Source organism: Bos indicus, chromosome 4 (genome assembly GCF_029378745.1).
Source record: "Bos indicus isolate NIAB-ARS_2022 breed Sahiwal x Tharparkar chromosome 4, NIAB-ARS_B.indTharparkar_mat_pri_1.0, whole genome shotgun sequence".
NCBI lineage: Eukaryota > Metazoa > Chordata > Mammalia > Artiodactyla > Bovidae > Bos > Bos indicus.
The window spans coordinates 31,413,953-31,432,939 of record NC_091763.1 but is presented as its reverse complement, the minus strand read 5'-3'; the positions used below and the strand labels follow the sequence as shown (position 1 = coordinate 31,432,939).

The 18,987-nt window shown below is 42.4% G+C and overlaps 1 protein-coding gene across 3 annotated transcripts in view; it reads left to right on the top strand.

The window, feature by feature from the left end:
• The window catches only part of RAPGEF5 (Rap guanine nucleotide exchange factor 5), a 256,592-nt gene that overhangs the window by 56,952 nt on the left and 180,653 nt on the right, over positions 1-18,987 (top strand). For all 3 annotated transcript variants that reach the window (XM_070787582.1, XM_070787581.1, XM_019958533.2), the window contains exons 2-5: positions 8,011-8,061; positions 9,721-9,827; positions 16,825-16,946; positions 18,766-18,934. In XM_070787582.1, the coding sequence (XP_070643683.1) occupies positions 8,011-8,061; positions 9,721-9,827; positions 16,825-16,946; positions 18,766-18,934 (449 nt within the window). The remainder of the gene's footprint in view (positions 1-8,010; positions 8,062-9,720; positions 9,828-16,824; positions 16,947-18,765; positions 18,935-18,987) is intronic.

The window sequence follows — 18,987 nt, the reverse complement described above, 5'->3', positions numbered from 1 at the left end:
GCTCTGTATATGTTTGTATGTTTCATGTATGTGTGTGTGTTTGTGTGTGTGTGTTTCATATGCGACCACTTACAACAGAGTTGAGCAACTTGAGAAAGCAAGCTGGGAAGGATGGCAGAGATGGTGGTGGGTTTCATAGGTTTTGAGGGAGTGATATCCTGCCTTATTCTTTGGCCTGGGAGTCTGGGTCACCAGGTTATATGGCAGTGGGAGGGAGTCACCACTGGCTGTCCGGCCTCTGCTGTGCTCTGTAGAAGGTCCTAGATTGACAGAAGGTGGAAGTCCCTCTGGGGGTCTACAAGGCTGGTTGAGGAGAGATGAGCTACATATGCAGATGGAGCCAGGAGACACATCAGTGACAAATACTGAGAGTGTTTAGTGAAAGAGATTGGTCACAGGAGGCTCAAGGCTTGGGTGAGCTTTACACAGCGTTTGTGTGGATTGAAGGAAGGGCAGAATGTGGAAATAAAAAGATATACAGAGGTCAGAGGTCGTGGCAAGGGCTTGGTCATGGAGGTGAGATTGCACACTGTTGGCAGAGTGAAAATTGGACCAGCTGTCTGGCTAGAGTGGGGAGTTTGCAGAAGAGACATGCAGCCAGGATTATGTAGACATTGAGAGACTGGCCACTTGGGTAAAGTCTTAGGATATTGTCTGTGAGTGCATAAAGAGCATAAATGTTTTAAAATCAACTTTACTTTTAATAACGAAGTAGTATGTAAGGAGACATTTTAGGGACGCTAATCCGATCTGTGTGAAGATGCTAGAGGCCAGAATGGTCAAGGGGCAAGGAGAGTCATTCTTTTGGCAGTCATTCTGGGCAGCCCAGGATGATGATGTTATGGAGAGAGCAACTTTTAGTACAGAAATAGAGGCTGTATTTTAAATAATATTTGAATGGTTTTTGAGGCTTTGTTTGTGGGGAGGAAGGAGGCTATTACTTAAACATTTTTTATTTCACTTTGGAATAATTTCAGACTTAAATGTATAAATACTACAGACGAAGCCTTATAACCATTACCCAGCTTCCCCAAATGTTAACATTTTATGTAACCACAGTGCACTTGTCAATACCAGCATTGACACTCAAGTAGCTCAAATATAGACCTCATTCACTTCGTGCCAGCTGACCTGCTGAGGTCCTTATCCGTGTCCAGGCTGGCACTCAGGATCCGATTGTCTTTCCTTGTCAGTTTCCTTTGTTCTCCTCCAATCCAGGATAGATGCTCTGTTTTTCCTGGTCTTTCCTTACCTTGACAATTTTTGCGGAGTACGAGCTAGTTATATTGAAGAATATCCCTCAGCTTGGAGTTGCGTGATGGTTTCTCATTAAATTATGGGATGCATTTTGACAAAAAATACCCCGAAAGTGTCTTTCTCAGGGTATCATATTATTAATAGCAGGCAAGTGATGTCAAGTCTCATGATTGGTGATAACTTTTATCACTTAGTTAAGAAGGATCTGCTAAGCTCCGCTGAAAAGTTACTATTCTTTCCTCTATTCCTTAATAGCTTGTGGGGAAACACTTTGACACTATGCAGCTGTCCTATATCTCAGTCGTACTTTTGTTCTCTCATTTTGGCACCCATTGATGAATCTTGCCTGCAACATTTAGCACTGTGTTCTTTGCCTAATTGTGGTATTCTTTGCCTCTTCTCGTTGCATTTAGTAATTGAAAGAATTCTGGAAGGAAGAGCTGTTTCCCCACTGTGCCCTCTGCCCCACGTTTGTTTATTCAGGGATTTAGATCAGTTTGGACTCCTGGGTATTTATCCTGCTGGTATAATAATACTTCCATTGTTTTGTGCTCAAGTCCTAGATAGGGCAGGTGGGAGCTTCTTCACATTGGCTGCTGAGAAAGGAGTTCATTTTGGAGTCCAGGTGTGACTGGGGGGGTTGATGTTACTGCAGGTAGGGAATTCAGTGACAAGTGGGGATAAGTAAGCTGCCAATTTAACTGCTGACCCCAAATCTTCAGTGACCTGCTTCCTAAATTGTAAAGGCTTTTCAGTGACTGTATTAACCAAGGAAGCCACCCTGTAGCAGTTATGCTGTTGTTTGTACACACAATGAAAAGAAAGATACTTTCCCAAGGAATGAAAAGAATCAAGTTGATGACATTTTGGGGTTTGTTTCCATGATACCTATTGTATATATTTTCCCAGAAGCTGCTGGTTCCTGCTGATTTATCTCCCTAGGCAGGCAAGATTGTGAAATATTTATAAGTATTCCTAAGCCCCACTTTAATTTTCTCCTTTGGCTTTTAAGTGGGGCAAACATGTTTATACTAGAAGAGAATCCTTCCATAGTGGGAAATGTAAATGAAGTCTGATGCTACAGATGCCATTAAAAGGGGGCTGTCCTTCCAGCAGGTGTGTGGGTAGGACGCCGCTCCGCAGACGTGAGGCTCCTTGGCTTAGGGCTATGTTTGGGATGGGGCGGGTAGAAAACACACGCCACGAGAACAGGTGCAGGGTGCGATTTACTGCAACACTGACTCTTTGTTCTACATGAACCAGAGTCAGAAGCTCAGACACAGACCCCAGGGCTGCTGTTTGGATGGCCTGCACCTCTGCTGTGTCTAGATCTCCGGTGGGCATGTGAGGCGGAAGATGGCTGAGGAGTGCACCTAGCTTAATAGTGGAGGTGGGTGATGAGAGCTGCATATCACCGAGTTCAACCACTGGTTTTTTTTAGTTTTTCTCAAACCAGAGTGCATTCAAGCTACCCTGAGGAGCTTGGAAAAAAACCCATTCAGGCTGCACTCCTATAGGCTCTAATTCTGTGGACCTGACCTCCTGATTATTTCTTCAGGTTCCCTGATGGCTCTAATTTACATCCAGGGTTAAGTGCCTCTGGATCTAGCAGAGACAACTGTCTGTGACATCTTCATGCAGTCACATGTGCTTGCTTGTCACGTGATTCTTAAATTGGCATATTCTGCATTATAAATGTATGGGGAAATAGCTACAGACAGGCTTGACTTGCATGAACTTGGGTGAACTTCTTAAGCTCTTCAAGTCTAGCTTTACCATCTACAAAATGAGATTAATAATACCTCATAGTTTTTCCAAAGTTAAGCAGAATGTTGCATGTAAAATAATCAGTACAATCTCTAGCACACAGTACAAACGCATTTATTATTTAGTAACCTGCGGCATGTTACAGTAGAGTGGTGACTTTGGAATCAGTCAAAATTTTCTTCCAGCCCTGGCTGTATAACTTTCCAGCTCTGGGACCTCAAGTGAATTCCCTAATTTCTCTGACCCTCAGGGCTCTTGTCTATAGATGTATGAACAGATGGGTGCAGTTCCTAGCGTGGGAAAGGGCTTAAGCACAAAGGCAGTACTCAGTAAGCATTTCTGCCACCTTCCCTCTCAGTCTGTTTTCTTATTATATCACAAGGCAGTGGAAAAATCTAATTTTGAGAACATCATTGACTTTGGTTTGGCCAGGGTGTATGGAGAAGATACTTTACAAATGGCCTTTGTGGATGTGACTGACTTTGGGAGCATGACCCTTGGAGCCCTGAGGGATGGTTGGGCCTGAATTGGGACCAGAATCTGCAGATAGAGTTGGGGTGCCCTGCCCTGCACTTCCATATCAGTACTTGGCTCGTGTTTCCAGTTTGCATTATGCTGAACTTGTGATGGCCTTGTCCTTCTTAAGCCAGCATCCTGGCTGGGTGGGGTTCTGTCCTTTTTACCTGAATCAAGCTTTGCTTGAGATGCACAGGTATGCTGGGACTTAAAAGGACCCCCACCCCAGGTCTTGGAACTCTACTGCACAGCCTCTGTTATTGTAGTCCCTAGTCTCCTAACTCATGCGTCCTCTAGTTGCTTATGGAACTTTTGACTTCTAAGTATACTTACCCGTTTTAACATCTTCATTTCTACTTTGTCAGCCAGAATGGGTAGAGGACAGTGGCTGAAGATGACAGAAGTTGTGTGTGAGCTGAAGTCTTAATTTATCAACACATTGGGTAGTTCTTGTTGGTTCCTGTTTGTAATAGATCAGGTCATACTTCTGTGGTGATTGAAGTGATTCAGTCTTTTTCTTTTCATTTCTCTCTCCCCTTGTAGCCTAAGTTTTTTAATTCAATCCAAGAAGAACATTAAGACATTAAGACATGTCCTTTAAGAGCTGATTAAAAAATGTGCGTTAAGTCCAGTGTTGCTAAAATGTTTAATTTAGACCCAGCCTCACAGACTATTCTAGTTTAACTTTAGTGGGCACTTAACTTAGAAAAAAATAGAAATAATACATGATTGCTTTCCAGTTATCCTTCTGAGTTATGCCATTTCTTTTCCCCTGGAAGTTCATTTATGAATAGTAAAGGGTTGCAATTTTCTAACACATGTCTAAAATATGGGATTTGCATGGAATCATTTAGGGAATCATTTTTTATGGTTCATTAAATTGGAAAGGAGAAGAAATTTGAATTAAAGTCTAATTTCATTTGTATTGTTACTAGTCTTGTCTCTATGGTCTGTATAAAGTCCTGTGTAAAAGACTCATTGCATCTACCTTAAGTAATTCTAGGAAATTGGAGATAAAGGGGAGAAAAGAATCATCTCATCTGGGCATTCTATTTGAGATATCATGGTGAGAACCACTGAGAAGAGGACCCTTCATCAATTGGACCAGCCACCCAAGATTACAGAGAAAATTGACGGGAAATTGGGAAGAAGAAAGAGACCTCTTATGGGTTTAAAGTGTTCTTTAGATCCTGTGTCTTTCAGTAAATTGATGTCTAAATTAGAGGATGGTATCTTGTTCACATGTCTGTTTCTGGAGCTCCCATGTTGCCAGAATAGGAGCTCAATAGGTGCTTCATAAGGAGCGTAAGGAAAGCCAGTCGCCACAGGAGTGGTGAGATGAGGCTCAGAAATGCTGAGAGGAGAAACAAAACTGAGGGAGTCCAGGGTGGAATGAGAACAGCTGAGTATTGGGTATCATGGAAAGAAGGTTGAGTGGAGAAGGCGCATTGTCAGTGCATTGTCAGTGTTTCTTGTGCTGCTCTTTCAGGGAACGGCTGGGAGGGAAAGTTCGTGAGGGGCTTTAGAGCAGTGATTCTCAGACTCCTGTAAGTTGGCCCATGGCATTCTCCCAGTAAAACTCCATGACAGTCCTTTCACAAGGTCTGTGAAAAAATGGGCTGATGGATGGTCAGTTCCTCCATGTTCTTTTTTAATATGTCTTTGGCACTTGCAATTTTTAGTCATAAAGTGGTCTCAAAAAAAAAAAAAGTACAGGCTTATGGTAGTTATTTTCAGCTGAACAAATCAGTCCTTTCTTGTACTGTTTGAGAGCTGCTGTCTGGAACATTTAGGAAACACAGCTCCCTGGGGATGAGTCGAGAGCAGGCTCCTGAGGCTTTTCTGACAACAAATCTAGGCATTGTGTGCCGTCAAAGGCAGTTCCTGATCGATTCCCTGTGGGCTGGGAGCTCATCTAACACTGTTGTCTAGTCGGCATGGAAGGATCCCATGGCTTTATTGGCTCACCTTACCAATCTTTTGTAACAAGCCACCCACAGGGGAAGTTTCTGTGAAATGGAATTGTGCAAGTATAACACTAGTGTCAAGACAGCCAGATTGGGGCTGGCAGCAGAGAGAAAGGAAGCCGTTTGCTTTCTTTTGTGGAAGTGCCCCCACCTAAGTCTTCAGAGCTTGTTTCTACCTGGAAGCCTTCTTTTTAACTAGATCATGTGACGTAGTTGCTTTTCTGAGCTGATTTAGGCAATTAGATGAGTAATAAAGATTGTCAGTTATGGCCTGCCATATTGACTTTTAAAAGGCTGTTTAGGGGGAAAAATCACTTATTATGATGATTCATCTTCAAATTATAAATCTGGTGTAGCTGCAAATTTCACACTGTTCAGTATTTCAGTGAGTGAGTACAAATGCCTAGGCTCAGATGTCAAAAGGCCTAGGAAGGGCCAGTTGGGAATGTGTATAGACTAGACCAGAAGGGGGGAGTGGATATTTTATTTTAATACATGATAATTAAAAATGGCCTGTCTGGGGCTTCCCTGAGTGGTTCAGTGGTAAAGAATCCACTTACTAATGCAGAAGACACAGGTTTGATCCCTGGTTGTGCGGGAAGGTCCCATATACCCCGAAGCATCTACGCCTGTGCGCCACAGCTATTGAGCCTGTGCTCTAGAGCCCGGGAGCCGCAGCTACTGAACCGTGCACACCCTAGAGCTTCTGTTCTGCAGCAGGAAAAGCCACTGAAATGAGAAACCCGGGCACACAACTACACAGTAGCCCCCGCTCGCTGCAACTAGAGAAAAACCCTCGCAACAGTCAAGAACCAGCACAGCCAAAAATAAGTAAATAAATAAAATTATTTGTAAAAAAATTAAAAATGGCCTACCTTAAACAATTTCTGGATTGTTTGGCAGCACCCACTCGATGGACATGAGTTTGCGCAAGCTCCAGGAACTGGTGATGGACAGGGAAGCCTGGCGGGCTGCAGTCCATGGGGTCGCAGAGAGTCGGACATGACTGAGCCACTGCACTGAACTGCCTGAAACAATTTCTAGGGTGGGGGTGGGGAGCCATTGCAAGTCTTTGGCAGAGTACCAACTGACGTTTCTGGATACAGAGTCCATATATTTATTTCGGTTTAATTAGAAGATAAGTAATATGGGAGCTGTGTGGAGTGGGCCAGAGGGAAATTCTGCCATCAAGTCTGGTAGAAGTTTCAGAGGCTGGAAGGCCCTGAGTGGCAGGGAATGTTCTGTAAGTGAGTCTAAGAAGTGGAGGAGGCAGACAAAAAACTATGGGATCTCAAAAGATAGCAAGCTTCAGAATAGAAGTGTAAAGAACTTTTAAACATAGGGTTGGGAGCTCAGTAAATGTTCATTTCTCTGTTCTTTTTCCTAAACCGCAACAGGAAAACATAATAGTTTTCTATTGTGCTTAAATACATGTGGGTGATGGGGCCGCTTAGTGGATTGTTAGGTAGGAAAAATTAGCTCCTACAATTCAAATCATTCAGCAAATACTCAGTTGATACAGAGATATAAATAATCTGCAATAATAGAAAAGTTCAACACTTTGGTGCACAGCTGTGTGCTAAAGCCTGTGAAAGCAAAGACGGATAAGCTGCCAGCTCTCCCTCAAGGAGCTTATGGATTAGTTGGGCAAATGCACGTGTGGAAGGCCAGCCAGTAAGGCAGAGCACCCTGGAGCTGCCCCAGAAATAGTCAGAAACAAGGAGCTCCACAGAGGGACAGATCCCAGTGGAGGGGGACGGAGCCTCACCCAGCAGGTGACTGCACAGACCTGGGCTTCACTGGGGTTCAGGGCCATGTCAGGGAAGGTGAGGGCTTTCTGATGTGGAGAAGGGTATGAGCAGAGGCAGGTATGTGTTGTAGGTTCTTCTGATAAGTGGATTTTATGTTGAATCACAGAAGCCATGTGGGGAGGTAGAGGGAAAATACTAGAAATCTTCTGGAGGCCAACTCTGGTGGGCCCAGAAGGGCAGGCAGGGGTTTTTCACTGACTCCTGTAAGCAAGGAGAGACCCACCCTCAGTTGAGGGGGCTACACAGGGACTTTTGTTCACCTGAGGTTTGCAGGATGGCCTGAGAGGGTATGATGGGAGCCTGGGGAAATCCATTGAGAGGCTGAAACAGCAGTCCAGGGGTGCACGGATGAGAGCTGGAATTAGACCGATGAAAGGGAAAATGGAAGGGAAAGGCGAAGTGGTATCAAAATCATGTTGAGAATAAAGCAACACAGACACAAACACCCGTTGTTCTGTTGCAGTTTTTAAAGCCGTGGAAGCCATTCCGATAGCATATCCTGTCCCATTGGAGTGAATGTTGACCAGATATTTACCTTGAATGAGAATAAAGATGTTAACCCTCTGTGGCCATTGACGTTTTTTGGCTTGGACAATTCCTGGACTTCCCACGGTTGCATGTATTGTGTCTTAATGGTACAGTCGTACCACAAAACTGGTTCTAATTTTTCCCTTTTCTTTCCTTCCAAATAGACTCTATCAAGAAGAATTTCCAATCCATACCTCGAACATACTCCATCCCAGGTATGATTCTTTTCTGCCTTACAGCATCTCGGAAACAATAGTTCACAAATCCCAGTGTAGTACTTGCTAGTTAGAAGTCTGCCCTTTGCTCCTGATCACGCCGTCTCCTTCACGTGGAATGACATGGCCAAAGGTGTTTGGACTGTTCTGATAACTGTCATGTAGAAAGATGTTCACTAAATAAGGGAAAAAAACTTCCCCCACTTTCCAAGTCCTTTACATGAATGTGTTATGAATATGGTAGAGTTCGTATATAATAGAAATATTTTCTATTTGCTGAATGATAGAAATGCTGTATTTAAAAAATAAGGGATGTTTTACTCTGAAAACTTTGTGAAAAGGGGGATTATTTATAGGTATCTAATAGTAGAAGGTCCCTGGATACTTACCGAGACAAGGTGGGGCTGCCTTCATTGTGTTGTTAAAAACTCGGCTGACAGGGTTGTGTATTTTAGAAAGAAAGGAGACTGTGAGCTCTGTGAGGACAGAACCTTTGGTCTTGTCCACCACTGCATCCCCAGCATCTAGAGTGGGGCTGACCGCTGCTCCGTGTTTTTGAATGACTCAGGGTCAGGATTAGTCAGGTAGTAGTTGGCTGGCTTAAGTATTTTTTTTTAATGGGTCTAGCATGTTAAAAATAAAATCACTTCCTGTCCTTCTCATCTTCTCATTAGGTTGTGTTTAGGAGGTGATAGTATTAAGGATAAAATTAAGGGAGTATAAGGATGGGATTGGAGTGTTCGGGATTAAGTTATAGTCAATATATTATCAATTGTTTGCCTTGGGAAAAGATAAAAATATTCTGTCAAAACTTTGTGGGTGCAAAAAGAGTTCAGCAAGAAACAAGTGAACAGATGTAAGCATGCACCCTCAATATATCTTCATTTTCATGAGCCTTTACTTAGGAAGAGAGTTCATTTCATTTCCTTTGTGAGGCAACATTGCCCTGTGGATGAAGCAGCCGGTTACAGAGAAAGGAGGTAGTTTATAAAGTGGGACATAGCCTTCTCCAGATCTAAGGGATACCCTCCTTCATCCTCCAAGATTCAGAGATGCATACAGGCAAATCAGAAGATTAAAAGAAGAAGTTATGTGAAATTTTTATCTGCTAGATGCAATCATGAAGTAGATGAACCCAGGATGCTTGGAATTAACTATGAACTTTGCAGTTGAGTGAAGCTTAAAAGCAAAGCAGACAGCAGCCTGGTATCAAATTATATCATGGTGCGAGATGCTCACTAGATAGGAAAAAATTTAATTTTCCCATCTTCCAACATGTTTATATGTTTGTATTATCAATATGGGAGAATTCATATAAAAATGTTCTTCAGTTTGCTGTATTGATAGACACATTGTATATAAAGAAAAAAAACAGGTATTTTGCCCTGGAAATTTTTTGTAAAAGGAAATTATTTACAGTTAAAGCAGTTTAGCATTTGGAAAGTAGTTGTTATAGCCTAATAGCTTAAATGGTCCAACAGCAAAAATAAATAGAATAGGTACTTACGTAGCTATTATCTTAGCTATGTATGTAAGATATAAGTGTTTTAAGCTTAGGGACTTGGCCGTAATTTTTCTGTATAGTGTGTCATTGGCAGCTCACAAATTGTCACATTGTTGTTCTGAATTCTCAGTGAATCTTTTGTCTTTTCTATGTAGATTTATGGGGAGAATTCTTCTTGTGCAGGAAGAGCATTGCGGAATATTATCATCGTTCAGGCAGCTGACCTGATAAAGGACAGAGCGAACCTCAAGGGGTTTTATAGGTAACACAGTTTCCTAACACCTTGTCAGAAATTCTCCTTGAGAAAAAAAAAAAAAAACTGAAAACGTGTTAAAGTCATAACCTTGATCACAGAGAGATGGGCTATTATGAGGAGTAGGAGGGTTGCTGGGTTTGAAGTGTCTGCTTGGGAGATTGGTGGTGACTTCTCTCTTAATTAAACGAGCTGAGTGTTGGACAGCTGGACTCCTGGTCTGAAGATCAGGTGAGGAATGCTCAGCTGCAGGTGTGCATGGGCTCCTGAGAGTCTGCTCTGCTTCCTCAAAGATGTGATGTTATATAATGTTTTTATTGGGTGTGTGCTGTGCTGGGCCTTCTGTAAATACAGGTCCCCTCCATCAGAGCTCTGTGAGGATCCTTTGGAGGTCTCTGGGGGAGAGCGCCACTACTCTGACTCTCCAGGGGGGAGTGAGCTGCCCCTTCAGGAGCTTCGGGGTTGGGGAGGGCCAGGTGGGCATAGGGATGGCACTTCTTTGCCTTGGCAGGTGAATAAGGGTGGAGGTGTTAGAGTAAACGGATGGGCATATGGTCAGCTTAAAGTACATCTGGACCAAGAAGATGGTCACGGAGAAAGTTCAGGGCACATGTCTTCATTTCATGGAGCGATTTAAAGAAATAACAAAAGTGAATGACCAGCTTTTTATGAATATTTTTCCAAGTAAAGGTATTAAGCCACAGCAAACAATACTAAAACTACAAAAATAAACAGAGAAAGAACCACTATCGTTTATTATCATTATTTGTTCTTGCAGAGATGAGATTACAATACCATGAAGAACAGGAAAGAACACTCAGAACAAATGATGCCAAAAAAAAGTAGGAAAGGTTCTCAGAATAAAGACGTTTCTTTGAGTTAACTAAGTTTAGCTTTATCACCATCTCCTTATGGTATTTTCTTTTTTTTCCACTTGCCACAGATGGGAAAAATTTCATCATGGCCTAGATTTGGGGGGAGAGTGCTTCCTAACCTGTTTGAGTAAGAAGACCCCCCATTTTCTATTGAGGCATAGTTTACATACAGTAAAATGCACAAATCTAAGGGTACTGATGGATGAATTTTTAATTATGACACATACCTATGTGTCTGCTATCTACAGCAAGATCTAGGAGGTTTTCACACCCCAGATGATGTCTTCATGTCCCATCCCTATCAGTAACTGTCCTAGGCCGACAACTTGTTTCTAATAAAAAACTTGGCAGGATCTGTAATCTTAGGCACCACTGAGCAACTACATAGTGGAGATGAGAGAACTACAATGAATTAACACTTTAAAATCCCATGTTTAATTAATCTTACTAGTATTTATGTAGGTTTTGACACCTTCCACATAGGTTAGACATGATTTATTCTGTTGAGAAACAGTGTTTTTGTGTATATAGAATTGTGAATCTCTTTAAAAAGCTCCCGGATCACTCCACCCACTTCCTCCCATAACGAATTCAAGCCCCTAAGTCTGAAAATTACTAGCTTAGGGCCCAGGTCAAGTGGTTGCAACATGTGGCTGGGATAGGAGCTGTGAGTATAGTTGCATTGCTGCTGCTGCTGCTAAGTCATGTCAGTCGTGTCCGACTCTGTGCGACCCCAGAGACGGCAGCCCACCAGGCTCCCCCGTCCCTGGGATTCTCCAGGCAAGAACACTGGAGTGGGTTGCCATTTCCTTCTCCACTGCATGAAAGTGAGAAGTGAAAGTGAAGTTGCTCAGTCGTGTCCGACTCTTAGCGACCCCATGGACTTCAGCCCGCCAGGCTCCTCCGTCCATGGGAGTTTCCAGGCAAGAGTACTGGAGTGGGTCACCAGTGCCTTCTCTACTTCATGTAAAATCTCTCTCTCTCTTTTTTGTTTCTTTAATAGATGATAGTATCAACTGTAGACAAGTCTAATTTTTTTTTCTTAAAAACTAAAACTGCCTGCACAAGCATACCTCAGAGGTACTGTGGGTTTGGTTCCAGACTACCCCAGGGCAATGAGGAGCACAGTAAAATGGGTCACATGGACTACTGTGTTTCCCAGGGCATGTAACAGTTGTTATACTGTAGTCTATTAAGTGTACAATTGCATTATGTCTAAAAATAATATTCGTCCCTTAATTTAAAAGATACTTTATTGCTAAAACTTGCTAACCATCATCTGAGTCTTCAGCAAGTCATCATCTTTTTGTTAGTGGAGGGTTTGAAATGTTGTGAGAAGTACCAAAAACAGAGACACAAAGTGAGCAAATCCCGTTGCAAAAATGGCACTGATAGCCTTGCTATATTTAGCTTGCCACAAGCCTTCAGTTTGTAACATAATATCTGTAAAGGACAGCAAAGTAAAGTGCAATAAAACGAGGTCTGCTTATGTCAGTCTTGGGGCCTAGTTGTGAGCAGACTCATAGGATTCATTTTCGCTCCTGCATAAGGCTGTCTATAGGACTGGTCCTTGCTCTCAGTTTTGTTCCTGATTGGATATAGACTGAGAAAGAATTGGAAGATGTACATTAATCAGGTTCATGGAAAAGAACCACCCATCCAAGCAAGAGCACACTTTGTGTTTATTGAGAGTAGAATGTGGCGAAAGTCTAAGGACTGATTAATGCTCTGGGTTTAGAGACAAAGTGCTAATACGATAACATCAAATTGCCAACATCCGCTGGATCATTGAAAAAGCAAGAGAGTTCCAGAAAAACATCTATTTCTGCTTTATTGACTATGCCAAAGCCTTTGACTGTGTGGATCACAATAAACTGTGGAAAATTCTGAAAGAGATGGGAATACCAGACCACCTGACCTGCCTCTTGAGAAACCTGTATGCAGGTCAGGAAGCAACAGTTAAAACTGGACATGGAACAACAAGACTGGTTCCAAATAGGAAAAGGAGTACGTCAAGGCTGTATATTGTCACCCTGCTTATTTAACTTCTATGCAGAGTACATCATGAGAAATGCTGGGCTGGAAGAAGCACAAGCTGGAATCAAGATTGCCGGGAGAAACATCAATAACCTTAGATATGCAGATGATACCACCCTTATGGCAGAAAGTGAAGAGGAACTCAAAAGCCTCTTGATGAAAGTGAAAGTGGAGAGTGAAAAAGTTGGCTTAAAGCTCAACATTCAGAAAACAAAGATGATGGCATCCGGTCCCATCACTTCATGGCAAATAGATGGGGAAACAGTGGAAACAGTGTCAGACTTTATTTTTCTGGGCTCCAAAATCACTACAGATGGTGACTGCAGCCATGAAATTAAAAGATGCTTACTCCTTGGAAGGAAAGTTATGACCAACCTAGATAGCATATTGAAAAGCAGAGACATTACTTTGCCAACAAAGGTCTGTCTAGTCAAGGCTATGGTTTTTCCAGTGGTCATGTATGAATGTGAGAGTTGGACTGTGAAGAAAGCTGAGCGCCGAAGAATTGATGCATTTGACCTGTGGTGTTGGAGAAGACTCTTGAGAGTCCCTTGGACTGCAAGGAGATCCAACCAGTCCATTCTGAAGGAGATCAGCCCTGGGATTTCTTTGGAAGGAATGATGCTGAAGCTGAAACTCCAGTACTTTTGCCACCTCATGTGAAGAGTTGACTCATTGGAAAAGACTCTGATGCTGGGAGGGATTGGGGGCAGGAGGAGAAGGGGACGACAGAGGATGAGATGGCTGGATGGCATCACTGACTCAATGGACATGAGTCTGAGTGAACTCTGGGAGTTGATGATGGACAGGGAGGCCTGGCGTGCTGCGATTCATGGGGTCGCAAAGAGTCGGACACAACTGAGCAACTGAACTGAACTGAGGCTGAGTCATTTTCATTTGTCTGGTGGTAAATTGAGGCAGAGTACCACATGAGAATTACTTGCACAGTTTTGATGTTTTCCATTCATTTGGTAGTATAGGAAAAATCATACTACTTTTTTTGAGCCTTCATGTAAGTCTCTAAATACCACTGTCCCATTGAATGAGATGAGAGTCTGCCTGTACTGCTATGAACTGATGACTAAAACTGTAACTGGAGACAGAAGGAGGCCAAGAAAAACCAAGTATTCGCCCTCAGAGATTAGTAAAGTTCTTATTTGCTGTGGCAATCACATTGACCTTGGAGCCATCACCTCCATATCATAATGTTCCTATCTAGCATTGCAGCATTGGTGAGGTCTCTGTGTACTCAGAACAACTTCTGGATTCAGTACAAGACTGAAGATAGGTGGGGAGTAAGAACTGCCGTGGGTGTTCACACTCCTCCCTTCCATGCATCTCTGATTTCTCCACCACCCTCCTCGAAGTCCTGTCGATTCAGGGATTTAAAGTGGATTGTTGCTGACCTGGTCCACAAGTCAAGGAGGTTGTTGGTTAACTGCAGTGGCCACTCACCTCATTTTGTATTGTTGTTCAGTTGCCAAGTCGGGTGCGACTCTTTGCGGCCCTGTGGACGGCAGCACATCAGCCTTCCCTGTCCTTCAGTATCTCCAGAGCTGGTGAATTGGTGGTATTAGTGATAGTGTCTGTCTTTATCCCAGTGATATTTTCCCTGGTGCAAATGGATTTTCGAAAGCAATTCGAAACACAATATGATAAATTGCAGGTGGGGGTAGAAAGAGATTGTGCACAACTGCAACAGTAGCTTACTCTGAGAGCAGGAGCTTGATTATTAATACCTACACATGACAGCAGTCATGGCTATACCGTGTTTGAGCAAATCGACTCAGTCCTGTCCACCACGCTCTCCTCCCCGCCTCCGACACAGAGCAAGTCTTTCCGGTTGAGAAGGTAGGGCTGGGTCCCGGGTCCCACCTGGCAGCCCATTAGACATGAGGGCTCTGAGGCTGTACCCAGCCACACTGCACCAGAATCCTCATGTTAACAAGGTCTCCCAGATGACTCCCACTCAACACAGTCATAGGAAGCCCTGCTCTGGGAAACGTCTTCCTGATCACCTGTGAGGAAACAAGCCAGTGCGTCTGTCTAGTCACCGTTTGCAGTTTGAAAGTTTAGTTTGTTTAGTAAATGTTTTGTTGTATCCTGCCACTTTCCAGGTGGTGTCAGACAGAACAGGCTGAGGAGCCATATGAGGAGCCATATTCTCATTGTTCGGAGAATGAGGATTAAGATGATAAAAGTGCTTTACAAGCCCAAAGATGCTGGCTAATTGATAGAGGTGTTGAGGAATTAACACTTTGAGGATTTACTAATGAAAGTGTCCTATGGAATTAGAAGTTAATATTGACAGTTTGATCTAATTGCCTGTTTTGTTGCAATCTGTTTTCTTGTATTGTTTTAAAAAAATCCATTTATTTGACTGTTACTCTTTCTTTTGTCTTACTGCTAACCTGCAACTGGATTTGTACAGTTGGTACAACTTAGAATTGCCTTAATGATCTCAGAGTAACTTTCAAATCTTTACCCAAGAAAGTGATATTTTAACTAAAGCTAGAATAGTTGTTCAGATATCTCAGCAGAAATGTTTATACTTTATTTTTCCATCATCCAAGAAAATAAAATATCTCATGGCATTTCTTCATTCTGTTGGTTACTGAGTGATTTCTAGGTATTTGTGATTATGCCAGTCATAAAAGATAGGCAATATTTTTTTGTTCTAGAAATGCAAATAAATGTTGGCATTTTTTTGGTCCTTAAATAAAAAATATAGGAGAAAGATAGTCATTTTCGTGATGCAGGTATTTAAAAAAACATTTTGATGTGACTTTTTTCATATGGGAGAGTAGGTTTCAATGAAATTTCTGCATAATTAACCTTATTTCAGAAAGTTTTCTTTATTTGGTTTTTCATCTGAGGCTGATAAAGATGCAAAGGTAGGCATGAAAATACTGCTTGTAATACCCAGATTAGGGCATTCTTTGAATACAGCTGTGTATTTTAAGATGGATTATAGAAAGTATTTCTTCAGGTGGTTAGCAGAATCCATCATCCAGGTTTGTGGGTTTATGATCCAGGCTGCTTGGTGGATTGCTTAGACTATCAGTCAGTCAGTCAGTTCAGTCGCTCAGTCGTGTCCGACTCTCTGCAACCCCATGAACCGCAGCACGCCAGGCCTCCCTGTCCATCACCAACTCCTGGAGTTCACTCAGACTCTTGTCCGTTGAGTCAGTGATGCCATCCAGCCATCTCATCCTCTGTCGTCCCCTTCTCCTCCTGCCCCCAATCCCTCCCAGCATCACAGTCTTTTCCAATGAGTCAACTCTTCGCATGAGGTGGCCAAAGTACTGGAGTTTCAGCTTCAGCATCATTCCTTCCAAAGAAATCCCAGGGCTGATCTCCTTCAGAATGGACTGGTTGGATCTCCTTGCAGTCCAAGGGACTCTCAAGAGTCTTCTCCAACACCGCAGGTCAAAAGCATCAATTCTTCGGTGCTCAGCTTTCTTCACAGACTATATTAACAGTCAAATTTATTGTTCTTTGAGACAAATATTAGGTTTAATCTCTGTTTGAAGAGTAGAAAACAAAACATTATACCCCTCACTGTGGTGTAACTTGGTCTAATCTTGGAATTATCTTGTTCTCAAAGAGACGAGATAAAAATGTGTAAATGGTTGCACCAAAGTTGATCGCCACTTATCGAGGCAGAAACATTGTCTTTCAGTAAAGGACTGCTAAATGTATTCCTTCGTTTATTCCAATGTATGTATTCAGAGAATTTGCTGTGTTCCTGGACTGTCCTAATGTTGGGGTTTAGTCATGAGTTACATACACATAGTCCCTGTTCTCCTGAAAATTATTCTCAAGGGAAGAAAGTAGGTATTATTCATTTGGAAAGATGTATAATTGGTAAATGTTAGGGGATGCAAAGAAAAAGTATAAGAGGATATGATTCTAAGCTTCTGTAAGGAAGTGATATTTGAGGTAAAATCTGAAACATGAATAAGAAGTACATGTCATTTATTCTTGAGTTGCTTGTCTAAAAAGAACATGAAAGGGATGGTATTAAATTAATTTTTTTTTTTGGCAAATGGGTGGCAACCATGTCTTACTGTGGATGGTTTGCTTTTGTCTAGGAGAAGCTGCGTTGGGTCAGAACTGGTAGACTGGCTTCTGGAGCACTGCCCTTTCGTCCAGTGCAGATCTATGGCCATAGGGGTCTGGCAGCTCCTACTGGACATGGGAATCCTGTCGTCAGGTTAGTGTTACGTGTTCTGAAGGCACAGAATCCTGAAGCTGGTAAGCTGCTCGACCAAAATGTGTTTGATTTTCTAGATGATATAATCTAGATGGAAATTGTTTTTGCTGGTAAAGTGACAGGTCATCTTTTGTTATTTCTCACACCTTTTGGTAGTTGCTGATTTATTAATACAACCTGTAAGAGTCTTTCCCTTACCCCATCTCTTCTGTATTCAAAATGATGATCACAATTTTTAAAAAAGATCAGTGGACATCTTTAGTTGCTCTAAATGTGTGATTTGTCTTGCTGTACTTAGAATAATCATCAGAAACTGTATGAATAGAAGGTGTCTGCCATTTTAATTGTATAAGGAATCATGAACAGCTAGAAATACGATCTATGAAAATAAACTGTTTAAATAGAACAGAAAATTGATGTTAACTAGACACTAAAATTGGAGAAGGAAATGGCAGCCCACTCCAGTATTCTTGCCTGCAGAATCTCATGGACAGAGGAGCCTGGTGGTCTACAGTCCATGGGGTCACAAAGAGTCAGACGCGGCTGAAGCGACTTAGCACAGACACTAAAATAGATGGTGAATATCTCTTTTCTTTGTTGAGTCCCAGGGAACTGAAGAACTATATAAGTCAAGCAGCTTGGATTCTTTATTTAGCTCTACCACGCGGGTGCTGGGTCACTGGGAAGTTCTTTTCTTCTCTAGGTTATAAATATTGAGGGTCAGAGAACAAAATAAAGTTCAGAAAGTCATACCCAAGTCCTACTGTGGGAAAGTGGTACAGATGGGGATGTGGGTGTCATCTTAGTTGGTCACACTTAGCACCTGATGCTCTTATTTAGGAAAGCAGTTAACTGCCTTTAAGGATTATAATTATCAGCTTGCTTGTGAGGTTCAGGTTTCTGGTTTGCAAAAAATTTTACGTTAGTATTTTTAGGAAACGTCTCCACTTCTTGATTTCTTTTAAAGTCGGGTTTCCCAGCCTTGGTAGTATTGGTATTTTCTGCCAGATAATTCTTAGTTGTGGGGGGCTGTCTTGTAAACGATAGGATGTTCAGTAGCATCCCTAGCACCCCCTAGTTGTGGCAACTTAGAATGTCACCAGACGTTGTTAAATGTCCTCAGGGCGGGGAACGGTTGCCCCTGGCTGAGAACCACTGATCTAAAACTTGGCATAGTTTTGTATTTGTGTACCATTAAAGTAATTAAATGTACTACTTTGGGACACTAAAAAAAAAAAAAAAAGAAATTTCTTCTACTCCCTTGAAATTGCTATTGATTTCACCTGTCCCTTGAAGCAGAAGAGTTGTAAAATCCACGTGAATGTGCTGGCCAAAGTTTCAAATAATAAAAATAGGTTGGTCAGTAAGTCCTTTTTCATTCAATGTGATTGTGAGCATGAATGGACTTAATTATGGTCCCATCCCTAGCTTCTCCCTAGTAATTAGTAGTTCTTTCAATTTATTACTTGGTTTGCTGCTGCTGCTGCTAAGTCGCTTCAGTTGTGTCCGACTCTGTGCGACCCCATAGACGGCAGCCCACCAGGCTCCCCCACCCCTGGGATTCTCCAGGCAAGAACTCTGGAGTGGGTTGCCATTTCCTTCTCCAGTGGATGAAAGTGGAAAGTGAAAGTGAAGTCGCTCAGTCGTGTCCAACCCTCAGTGACCCCATGGACTGCAACCCCCCAGGCTCCTCCGTCCATGGGATTTTCCAGGCAAGAGTACTGGAGTGGGGTGCCAATGCCTTCTCCGTTACTTGGTTTATGACTCTCTAAATAATATACTTTACAAAACTGATCCACACCTTTTTTGTTTCCAACAGTGGACCAGCATTTATACTTTCAGGACACCTATGTTTTCTACCAGTTTTCATCTGAGGAGTGTAGCTACTTGTACTGTGAGTTTGAGAGAGAAGAGGAGTGGCAGAACGGCGTCAGACTCTTACTGCAGCTTGTGCCTCTCATTCCCAGCCGCGCTGGCATCTGTGAACTGTAAGTACATGCTCTTTTGTTCCGTGGTAAAATTATTCTCACTTCAAGAACCA